At 40.1% G+C, this 12,529-nt stretch overlaps 1 protein-coding gene across 3 annotated transcripts in view; it reads right to left on the bottom strand.

Annotated features, from left to right (window-relative positions):
- Positions 1–4,461: 4,461 nt before the first annotated feature.
- The window catches only part of ANKS6 (ankyrin repeat and sterile alpha motif domain containing 6), an 85,021-nt gene continuing 76,953 nt past the window's right edge, over positions 4,462–12,529 (bottom strand). For all 3 annotated transcript variants that reach the window (XM_072604782.1, XM_072604788.1, XM_072604794.1), the window contains one exon: positions 4,462–5,445. In XM_072604782.1, coding sequence (XP_072460883.1) covers positions 5,396–5,445 — 50 coding nt within the window. In that variant the 3' untranslated portion in view covers positions 4,462–5,395. The remainder of the gene's footprint in view (positions 5,446–12,529) is intronic.

Raw genomic sequence — 12,529 nt, 5'->3', positions numbered from 1 at the left:
AGCCACACAGGTAGTAAGTGGCCAGGGTCAGATTTGACTTCAGTCCCTAGCTTCCTAAGAAAGAGTTGCCATTTCCTTGAAATCCTAATCAGGCTTCAGCAGAAACACATTTTGCTACTTAGTTACACACTGCAACATATTATCTTAGAATTTACCCAGTATGTGTCCTGTGCCTAGATACAGTAGGTGTTTGCCTGCGGTCTCCCCTGTTGGATTAGGGGAATTAGAAACTAAAATATGAGCTCCTAGAGGTCGGGGCAGGTTGGACCTTTCTTTTGATCCCCATCGTTAGGTCCGGGGCCCGACCCAGGGAAGCGCGTAATAAACGCTTGTGACTTGATCTGACTTGCTGACTTCTCCTGGCTTTGTAACTCCAACTAGACGGAGAACACGCGCTAGGTTCGTTCTGGGTTCCCTACAGCTCTCACTACTGCGCTGGATAACTCTCAGGTGTTGCACTGATGCTGCAGGAAAAGCCTGTGTCGTGAGGGAAGGAGCCTCGAACCCTAAGGCAGGGGCCGCGGGTTCAAACCCCGGCTCGGTCAGGCTGGGCTACGGCTTCTCCCAAGCCCAGCCAGTCCGTGCACCAGGGGCGGGGGGAGGTGGGGGTGGTCCCCACTCTGTCAACCATGCTAGGACATAAGAGAGGCAATGGGATTGAGAACCGCTGCCCCCGCTACGCATTCCGATCGTTGTGCCAAGTTGCGAATCTGAACCTCCAGTCCACGTCGGATCTCCAGGATCTGGAGGATCTGGTCCGCGACCGCCGCTCTGTCCTTTCTGCCTGGCAACAGCTGACGCTACAGGGCCGCAAAGGCGCATGCGCAGGAGTACTCTGAGTGAGTCCCTTGCACACGGGCGAGGTTGGAAGTGAGACCTAAAGGGTCGTCTCAAAAAAGTGCTGGCGGTGACGACATCAGCCCAAACAGGAACAAGCTTCCTCAGTCCTTCCTTTTTCTTGCCCAGGGGAAGACCGGGTACAGTCTGCTTCCCGCTTACGCGTTACCCTTTCTGCGGGCCCTAGGCCCGCACCCCCGCCTCGGTCCTTTCGGCTCCCGCGCAGGCTCGCAGCGCCTCGTGGCTGATTGGCCGGGCCTCGCGCGTCACTTCCTCCGCCGTGCTAAGCCCCGCCCCCTGTTGGAGCGGTGGGGAGGCGCCGGCCTAGCTGGGGCGCCGGAGCACGTGGCTCCCTTTATAGGAACACGGGACTTCAGGCTCTCGTTTGACAAGGGGGACGTGGAGACCCTAGGCAGTCATGCGGCTAGCCGGGTTATAATTCTCTCCCCCGTTTGGGCACAGACGGGAGGCGGCCGTTGTCAGAGGAGGCCCCGCTCACCCCGCATGGACAGGGCGCCCTGCCCCGGGCGCAGAGGCGGACTCCCCCGGGAGGTGGAGGGCGGCGGGGCCCGCCTCCCCGCTCTTTGGACGGCTTTGTGGGGCGTCCCCCATTAGAAGGTAAACCAGAGGATGGAGGTGCTTGTGCGTGGCCCCCCGTGCACACAAGGGTGAAGGCCTCTCCTGCGTGGGTCCTGGAGGGCCCCGAATCCCGTAAACGTGCCACCGCCTGGAGGCCGCCTTTTTCCTCCAGGGTCAGTCCAGTGGTGAGAGATACTTCCCTTCCCCAGCCAGAGGTTTCATGGCTATTTCCTAAAATGTTAGCCTGGAAAGGGCCTTATTGGATCTCTAATTACCCATCAGGGGTGGCCGCGGGTGGCGGCCACTGGTTGGGCATCCCTGATCCACCCTGTACCACCCTTTACAGGTGTTGAGACTGAGGTTCGCGGGCTTGCAGATGGAAGAGGGGGGACAAGAACTGATGTTGGGGGGCACAACTGCATGATTTTCCAGGTACTCTGGTCCTAGGATGTTGTAGAGCCAAGATCATCTTGCCCTTGGGATTTGGCCACTATGGCTGTGCCTGTGATCCCCTCTGATAGGACTTGGAAAGCCAACTCTATCCAAATGACCCACCACTGCCCTTTTGGTTATACTGACAACATGACTTTAACAGTGAGCACTTACAGTTTGTTCTCGTTTAGTCCAGTAGCACTTGCTCATTTTTGTGATTTCTAGGTTCACATTTTAGACCATTATGTGAAACCAGCAAATGGAATGGTTCTAGTCTCCATGCTGTCGAAAGAATTGTTCCTCACCTATGATCTAGAGAAATTGTAGATCAAAATCCTTCTAGACAGTCTTGGGACAGCAGGGCACAGTTCCAGGATTTGATTTTCCTCATTGTGATTATGGCTACCCCAGAGCCTGGAGATGGAAGCCCAGGGGCCATTAAATAATCAGAATTTGTAGCTGATACGCTTCCTTTGAACCAAGCCAATTCAGCAAATGTTTATTAAATGCTTGAGAATCTTCAATTCTTAGCGCTGGGAGCTGGGGACACATAGATGAAAAAAATGACAGTCCCTGCTCTTATATGGAGGTGTGAAATATGACATGTAGAAATGTGACATATGTAGAGATAAACAGAAAGCAAAGGAAAGAGTGATGTGGGCATGTTACACAGACCAAATTGTCTTTCACATGAATAATTCAGGACAGGCTGCCTAAATCTCAGGAGTGATGTAGTTCTTGAGGAAGCATTCCCTCTCCTGGGTGCCTAAGAAGTGGTTACAACTATCTTCTACTTGAAATCCTCCAAAGATTTGGGGAATTGACTGCTTCCCAAAGCAGCTCACTTAAATATATTATTTATTGGAATGAGAATTCTTCCTTTTCAACAACTTCTCCTAGTTTTACCTTGTGAGTGTTCAGAACAGACATAATCCCTTTCCCACATGACATCATTTCAAATATCTATCGATAGTAAGAGATTTGGAGCTAGAAGGGCCCTTAGCAATCATATAGTCTGTACAGTTTACAATTGAGGAAATTAAGGTACAGATAGTTAAACTATGGCCCATGGTCAACTGCTATCATGTCCCTACTAAGTCTTCTTTCTGCTAAACATACCTAGTTCTTCCAACTGATCCTCTTCTGGCATGGTTTCAGGTCTTCTCATTATTCTGCTAGCCATTTTCTGGATTAGTTAGCAGCTACTGTGCTACAATCATTGCTCTCCTCTTTACTGCTGAATGTTCCAAATAAATCTTCTAGGCTTGTTGTGCCTCCACTTCCACCTCTGTAACTTCCTGCAATCTAGCTTCCATCTCTGCTACTCTATTAAAACTTTTCTTGAGGTCACCAGAAGACCAAGCCAAATGGACTTTTCTCATCTTTGTTCTCCTTGATATCTGTGCTGCTTTTGGCTTTCTTGCTTAGATCCATCTCCTTTCCTGGGTCATTGTGTTATAGTGTACTGTTCTAGTGGTTCTTCTACCACAGAATGTGCCTCTTCACTTTACAGAACACTTTCCTCCCAGCCTTGCAATAGGTAGTGCAAGTAATATTCTCTCCATTTCATATGAAGAAGTAGAGGCTCCAAGAAATTAAGTGATTGGGATGAAATTGTTCAGTATCATAGTAAGAAGCAGAGGAGAGATGCTAATCCACACTTCTGACTCAAAATCCAGTGTTCACTACACCACTGTGTGTCCCTTTCCCCTAATTTTATGTAGATGCAAGCCAATTATAGAATATTTGAAGACAGAATCCATATGTGTGTATGTATATGTATATAAAAAGATATTGAGGAAAATAGAGAAACTTTCTATAATTTGAGTAACCCAGTAAGGGATATTCAGGGGCACTGTTTTGCTGTCAGGGTAAGAATACCCTTGGAATGAGGGTGGAGAGAGGAAAGGAAGAGAACGGGAGTCCTTTATTTTTCATTTCTGCTCCATGAGAAAGCTCAGTCTGTGAACCTCTGCTCTTCTCTTTTTACATTATCTTTTAGAAAGCTCATTCATTCCCATGGCTTCAACTATTACTTATTCTGAAACTTAAATCTAATTTCCGTCCTGAATGCTCACTTGTACTTCTTTCTTGGATTTCCCCCCATAGGTCAGTTCCACTCAGATACCTTGTCATCTCCAGCTTACCATATCCAAAACGGAATTTCACTTACTGTGAACTTTACTGTTTACAGTTTACCTGGAGGTATGGAAAATTGAACATTACTTACTACCACTCACTGAACTCACTTTCCAAAACAACACATTATGTGCTTTGCACACATGAATCATTTAATCAATTTAATAAAGTTTCTTCATTCATTCCTGCTTTTGTTTTTCTGTGGCACTACCATTTCCCCAAGCATTCAGGCTTAAAATTTTAGAGTCATCTTTGATGAAGATATCTTCTTAACTCCCCCATTCTCTGAATCCCTGTGACAACTTGCAAACCAGCCATTTACATATACTGGCTGTGTGACCCCAAGCAAGACACTTCACTGCTCAGTGCTCCAGGCCAGTGGAGTCGAACTCAACTAGAAATGACTGTACATAAGAATGCGTACAGGTCACATATTGACTGAGAAAGAGAAAAGAGAAAGAGAAGAGAAAAAAATGTTATTAACAATATGTTGTATTTTTATTTATTCTGTTAAATATTTCCCAATTATATTTTAATCTGATTCCAGCAGCACTTAAAAAACCACATATTAATATTACATTCTATTGTATTTTTATTTATTCTGTTAAATATTTCTTAATTAGATTTTGATCCGGTTCCAGTGGCACTTGAGAATATTTGACATTTCTGCTCTAGAAAACTTCCTACGTCACTAAATTGCAGAGAAGCTGTGGACAGGGATTGAAGAAGGAGGTTCCACACCTGGAGTTTCTATACAAGTGACATCACAGGCCCAGCCCCCACCCCAACTTTGTGTAGCCTTTACTCATATACTGTCTTCATACTCTTCACTCTTTTATGTGTGTTAGCCTTTTCTCCCTCCAAGTAGATTGAGGAGAGGAATCATTTTCCACGGTGTCTGGCAAATACTGAGTGCTTCATAAATGGTTATTGACTTCAAGTTATGTGTGCTTTGCTCAGGGTAACTGTATATCTGTTGATACTTTGACTAAATCTTTAAGCCTATTCAATTGTTACTAAGGGCTGCTTAATTTTGTTATGAATGATGCAGTATTCTTCAGAAGTTATCTTAATTTATAAACACATTGTATATGCACACATTCACCTTCTCCCATCACTCATTTTCTACTTGTCCAGCTTTGTCTTTGGGAAATACTCTTCTTTCTTCTGGTCTAAGAAAGAAAAATATAAGTGGGTTCTTCTTACTGGTTTCCTCTTCTTCCTCTCCATGCAGCAAAGAAAACAGAGAGTTCTCTTTTTTAACAGCTGGTTTAGCTGTTGCTGTTTCCTCTTGGCTGAATGCATGGAATTTTAGCAGCATTAGGAGCAGAGTTTGGCCATATCTGGAAAATGATGTTCTGTATAAAGACAATCAGTCTACCAAGCTTTAGGGACATCAGTGCTGCTGCTACCTCTTATTAGAGGTTGGTTCTTCTTGCCTTACCCAACATGTGGTGGCTATAGATGAGAGAAATAAAAAGAGGGACATTTTAAAATTCATAAAAAATATGGCATTGCAGAGATTGTACCTAAAATAAGGTAGCATACCCACCCACACAATTTCCAGATCCAACCAATGTTACATACTCACTGTATGAAAAAAAAATCTTCAAATTTGGGGAAATTAGTGTTTTTATTATTAACTACAAGTATATAGATTATACTGTGACAGTGATAGAGTTTTTCTTCCTAAAAAAGTGTATTACATCTAATATCAACTGGATTCAGTTGCTGGCTTTCATATACTAGTTATATGACCACAAAGAAGTCACTTAAACTGGCAGTACTCCAAAGAACTAAGACTACAAGTTACAGATGAGTTGCCCATTTTTATCAATGGAAGGAGTTCCCAACACCAATAAAATCTCAGGTCCACACCAACAAAAACTCTAATATATTAGCTTTTCAGTCAAAAACTATACTGAAAATCTGATTTGTTATGCAGCTTATTTAGGACCTGTGACTTCATCAGTATGGAGAGTTCCCAATAAGGAACTTTACCAAGACAGACAGGTCATCCCCAGTTTTGCAACACACGTCTTAGAAAATAGCCTGGACCACTGAAAAATTAGGTATTTGGCCCAGAGTCACACACAAACTGTACGTGTCAGAAGCAGAACTTGAACTCAAGTCTTTCTGATTTTGAAGTCAACTTTCCATTTTACAGGAAAATAAGTCCTTGTTAATAATATAAGGATTTTTTGCTCTTGAACATCATATTTAAGATGAGGGAACATTTTCATTGTTACTATTTTTTCACTCTGAACTCAAAGAAATCCTATCTTAGGATATACTTGAAGGCCTAGACTTCACCAAGTGATACAAGTTTTCCTTAATTACCAAAGTGAACAGTTTACACAGTAGGAGAAAAACATGTTTTGTGCAAATGGGGAGAGTCCCATATTCCTCAATCTTACAAAGTTTGCATAATCTTACAAAAACCTTATTAGTCCTGAAAACTGTCACATAAGCCACTTTTGGGTTTGGAGACAGGCTTTTATTTAAGTGCATCATCTCCTCATCACCCCTCCTTGTCTTACCACACACTCTTTCCAAAAAAGGTAAGGAAATGGTCATTTTTAAGGGAAATATCAGTAATTCACAAAACTTTCTAAAGGTTATAAATAGAAATATACTGGCACCTTATGCATCCAGAGGCTTCATGCAAAAAAACCCTCAATTATTGGGACCAAGGGAAAAAAACAGGCATTATGCCCCAAAGACTTGTGAGAGGCAGCCCCTCCACCAAAAAAAAAAGAAAGAAAAGTCACTGTCCATTTGCTGAAACTATTGGATTTTTACCTATGGAGGATAGTGAAATCAAAACCTATTTACCCTGATTTTGGCCACTTTTAACAACTGTGGTAAACTAGTTTCACTGCTGATTAGAAACAGTCATTTACAACTGAAGAGGGCAGGGCTATAGGGATATTAGAGCCAGCATTAGGGATAACAGTATGAGTGTCTGACAATAAGGAAACCATAAAAAGCAGACACAGCTTAAAAAGCTTAGCAGTATAGGGGTATTTAGTGTAGGAAACAATTGGTGATACCCGAGTAACTCCTGAGAGCATGACTATATTACCATACCTTCATTAAGATTTCCTACATGAACATTCTAGAAAAGGTTAAATAGGCTCAACATACTCTGTTTAAGAAGGCAGGGGAGTCAGGAATACGCTTCAGAAAGATTTCTACTAAAATTATTTTAAGTGATTTTTATTTTTCTTACATTTTTTAATACTTTTATTTAAAGTTTTGAGTTCCGAATTCTATGCTCTTCTTCCCTCTCCTCTCCTCTCCCTGAGATGGTAAGCAATCAGATATAGGTTATACATATGCAATTATGTAAAACATCTCCATATTAGTCATTTTGTATAAGAAGACTGAAATAAAAGGAAAAAAAGAAAGTGAAAAATAGCTGCTTTAGTCTGTATTCAAACAATATGGTTCTTTCTCTGGAGGTGGACAGTATGCTTCATCATTAGTTCTTTGGCATTGTCTTGGATCATTTTATTGCAGAGAATAAGCCTCCACTGAATAATGTTGTTACTGTGTACAATGTCCTCCTGGTTCTGTTCACTTCACAATGCATCAGTTGATGTAAGTCCAGGTTTTTCTGAAATCATCCTGCTTGTCCTTTCTTATAGCACAGTAATATTCTATTACAATCATATACCACAGCTTGTTTAGATATTCTCCAATTGATGGGCATCGCTTTGATTTCCAATTCTTAGCCACCACAAAAAGAGCTGCCATAATAATTTTGTACAAATAGATCCTTTTCCCTTTTTTGGATCTCTTTGGGATTCAAACCTAGCACTGGTATTGCTGGATCAAAGGTTATGCACAGTTTAGTAGCCCTTTGGCATAGTTCCAAATTGCTGCATAGAACAGTTGGATCAGATCACAGTTATATCAATAGTGAATTAGGGTCTCAGTTCTCCCACATTCCCTCCAACATCCAACAATTTCCTTTTGTTATTGTATTAGTCATTCTGATAGGTGTGAGGTGGTACCTGAGAGTTGTTTCCATTTGCCTTTCTCTGATTAATAGTGATATAGAGCATTTTTTTATATGACTATAAACAGTTTTGATTTCTTTGAAAACTGTCTGTTCATATCCTTTGATCATTTATCACTTGAGGAATGACTTATATTTTTACAAATTTGACTCAGTTCTCTATATATTTGAAAAATGAGGTCTTTATCAGAGATACTTGTTTCCTCAGTTTCTCCTTTATAATTTTAGTTGCATTGGTTTTGCTTGTATGAAAACTTTTAAATTTTTTAAATTAATTTATTTTTAGTTTTGAACAGACACTTTCACAAGATTTTGAGTTCCAAATTTTCTCCCCATCTCTCCCCTCTGCCCACCCCAAGAGTGTACATTCTGATTACCACTTCCTCCAATCTTCACTCCCTTCTCTCACACCCCTCTCTTCTCTTATCCCCATCCCTTCTATTCTCTTGTAGGGCAAGATAGATTTCTATACCCCTGTATATCTTATTTCACAGTTGCATGTAAAAACAGTTTTTAACATTTGTTTTTAAAACTTTGAGTTTCAACTACTCTCCCTTCCTCCCCACCCATCCCCACTGAGAAGGCAAGCAGTTCAATACAGGGTATACATGTGTAGCTATGCAAAATATTTCCATAAGAGTTATGTTGTGAAAGACTAACCATATTTCCTTCCATCCTATCCTGCCCCCCATTTATTCTATTTTCTCTTGACACTATCCCTCCTCAAAAGTGTTTACTTCTAATTGCCCCCTCCTCCCATTTGCCCTCCCTTCTATCATTCCCCCTCATTCCTCCCTTGTCCCCTTCCCCCCTATTTCCCTGTAGTGTAAGATAGATTTTTATACCAAATTGAGCATGCATGTTATTCCTTCCTTAAGCCAAATGTGATGAGAGTAAGGTTCACTCTTTCTCAGTTCACTCTTTCCCTTTCACCTCCCCCCCTCTTCCCCTCCATTGAAAAAGCTTTTTCTTGCCTCTTTTATATGAGATAATTTGCCCCCTTCTATTTCTCCCTTTCTCCTCCCAATATATTCCTCTCACCCCTTAATTTTATTTTTTAAATATCATCTAAAAATCAACTAATATTCAACTTCCCCTGAGTCCTCTGTCTCTCTGTATATAATCCCTCCAACTACCCTAATACTGAGAAAACAAATATGATCTTTTCATGTAGGAATGTAAACAGTTCAACTTTAGTAAGTCCCTTATGATTTTTATTTCCTGTTTACCTTTTCATGCTTCTCCTGATTCTTGTATTTGAAATCACAATTTTCTATTCAGCTCTGGTCATTTCAACAAGAATGCTTGAAAGTCCTCTATTTCACTGAATGACCAATTTTTCTCCTGAAGTATTATGCCCAGTTTTGCTGGGTAGGTGATTCTTGGTTTTAACCCTTGTTCCTTTGACCTCTGGAATATCTTATTCCAAGCCCCTTTGATCCTTTAATGTAGAAGATGCTAGATCTTGTGTTATCTTGTTTGTATTTTCACAATGCTCAAATCGTTTCTTTCTGGCTACTTGCAATATTTTCTCCTTGAGCTGGGAGCTCTGGAATTTGGCTACAATATTCCTAGAAGTTTTCCTTTGGGATCTCTTTCAGGACGTGATTGGTAGATTCTTTCAATATCTATTTTACCCTCTGGTTCTATAATAATATCAGTGCAGTTTTCCTTGATAATTTCTTGAAAGATGATGTCTAGGCTATTTCTTTGATCATGGCTTTCAGAGAGTCCCATAATTTTTAAATTGTCTCCCCTGGATCTATTTTCCAGGTCAGTTGTTTTTCCAATGAGATATTTTACATTGTCTACTATTTTTTTCATTCCTTTGGCTTTGTTTTATAATTTCTTGATTTTTCATGAACTCATTAGCTTCCATCTGCTCCATTCTAATCTTTAAAGAATTATTTTCTTCAGTGAGCTTTTGGACTTCCTTTTCCATCTGGGCAATTCTGCCTTTTAGGGCATTCTTCTTCTCATTGACTTTTTGGATCTGTTTTGCCATTTAAATTAGTCTATTTTTTAAAGTATTATTTTCTTTAGCATTTTTTTGGGTCTCCTTTAGGTCAACCAGTTGACTCATTTTTCATGATTTTCTTGCATCACTCTCATTTCTCTTCCCAATTTTTCCCAATACTTCTTTTACTTGATTTTCAAAATCCTTTTTGAGCTCTTCCATGGCCTGAGACTAATTTTCGTGGAGTCTTTAGATGTAGGAGCTTTGACTTTATTGTCTTCTGTTTGTATACTTTTGTTTTCCTTGTCACCAAAATAAGATTCTATATTCTGATTCTTTTTCCAGTTTTTGCTCATTTTCTCAGCTAATCACGTGATTTTTGAGTTCTTTGTTAAGGTAGTTCTCTGCTTCTAGTGAGGATGAGAGGTGTACTGTCAGCTACTCAATCTCCCCACAATCTGTGGGCCTAGAGCTCCACAAACAGTTGCTGCTGCTGCTGCCACTGCCCCTGTACATGCTGCTGTGGCCTCCTCCATGGGCTCTTCCACTCCCCTCTGCCACCCTGGGGCTGGGGCCTGACCACTCTACTCTCTCACACAGGTCCCACTAGTTTTTTCCACTGGTCTTCCAATTTGTCCTTGGCTTTTGGGGGTCATGAAGTCTCGAAACCACCACAGGTGCCGGAGATTCAGCCCCCCCATGCCTACTTAGGTCCCCTTTGTACTGGCGTGGCCCACACTGCACTGTGCTCTGCTTCTAGTGGGGTGCAATAGACACTTCCTGGTAACCTTCCAGGCTACCTTGAGCTGGAGATTTGCTTCACTCCATCATTCTGTGGGTTCTGGAGCTCCAGAATTTGTTTAGAGACATTTTTTATAGGTATTTGACTGGGTTTGTGGGGAGAGCGCTAGCAAGTCCATGTTGTTACTCTGCCATCTTGGCTCAGCCCCTAAAATTTTTTTAAATTTAATCTAATCAAAACTATCTATCTTACATTTTGTAATGCTCTCTATATCTTCTTTGGTCCTAAATTCTTCCCTTATCCATAAATCTGACAGATAAACTATTCCATGGTCTCTTAATTTGCTTATGGTATCACCCTTTATGTGTAAATCATGTACCTGTTTTGACCTTATCTTGGTATACGGTGTGAGATGTTGGTTTATACCTACTTTCCACCATACTGTTTTCCAGTTTTCCCAGCAGTTTATGTTAAATAAGGAATTTTTGTTCCAAAAGCTTGGTTCTTTGGGTTTATCATATACTGGATTACTATAGTTATTTACTATAATGTTATTTGTATCTAATCTGTTCCACTGATTCACCACTCTCTTTCTTAGCCAGCATCAGATTATTTTGATAATTACCATTTATAACACAGTTTGGGATCAGGAACTGTTAGACCACCTTCTTTCACATTTGTTTTCATTAATTCCCTTCATGTCCTTTTATTCTTCCAGATAATTTTTATTATTTTTTCTAGCTGTATAAAATAAATGATTGATAATATGATTGGCATAGCACTAAATAAATAATTTAGGCAGAACTGTCATTTTCATTATGTTGGCTCGCCTACCCATGATCAATTAATATTTTCCCAATTGTTTAGATCTGACTTTATTTATGTCAGAAGTGTTTTATAGTTGTATTCATATAATTCCTGGGTTTATCTTGGCAGGTAGACTCCAGAATATTTTATATTGTCTATTTTAAATGGAATTTAAAGTTATATTATTTTAAATGGAATTTTAAATGGAATTTTTCTTTCTGTTTTTTGCTTCTGGACTTTGTTGGTAAAATATAGAAATGGGATGATTTATCTGGGTTTATTTTATATCTTGCAACTTTGCTAAAGTTGTTAATAATTTCAAGTAGTTTTTAGTTGAGTCTCTTGGTTTTTCCAAGTATAACATCACAGCTTCTGCAAAGAGTGACAGTTTTGTTTCCTCATCACCTATTCTAATTCCTTTAATTTCTTTTTCTTCTCTTGTTGCTATAGCTAACATTTCTAGTACAATATTAAATAATAGAGGTGGTGATGGGTATCCTTGCTTCACCCCTGATTGTACTGGGAAGGCTTCGGCTTATTCCCATTACAGATTATGCTTGCTGATGGCTTTAAATAAATATTACTTATCATTTTAAGGTAAGCTCCATTTATTCCTGTGCTCTCTAATGTTTTTAACAGGAATGGATGTTGTATTTTATCAAAGGCTTTTTCTTCATCTATGATAATCATATGATTTCTGTTGGTTTTGTTATTGATATGGTCAATTATGCTGATAATTTTCCTAATATTGAACCAGCCCTGCATTCCTGGTATAAATCCCACCTGGTCATAATGTATGATCCTTGTGACATATTGCTGTAATCTCTTTGCTAGTATTTTATTTAACATTTTTGCATCAATATTCATTAGGGAAATTTTCTTCAGAGAAAGAAATTTTCTTTCTGTTTTGACTCTTCTTGTTTTGGATATTAGTACCATAAAAGGAATTGGATAGGATTCCTTTTTTGCCCATTTTTCCAAATAGTTTATATAGTATTGGGATTAATTGTTC

Source organism: Notamacropus eugenii, chromosome 1, assembly GCF_028372415.1.
Source record: "Notamacropus eugenii isolate mMacEug1 chromosome 1, mMacEug1.pri_v2, whole genome shotgun sequence".
In the NCBI taxonomy this organism is placed as follows: domain Eukaryota; kingdom Metazoa; phylum Chordata; class Mammalia; order Diprotodontia; family Macropodidae; genus Notamacropus; species Notamacropus eugenii.
This window is presented reverse-complemented; position numbering and strand designations above follow the sequence as displayed.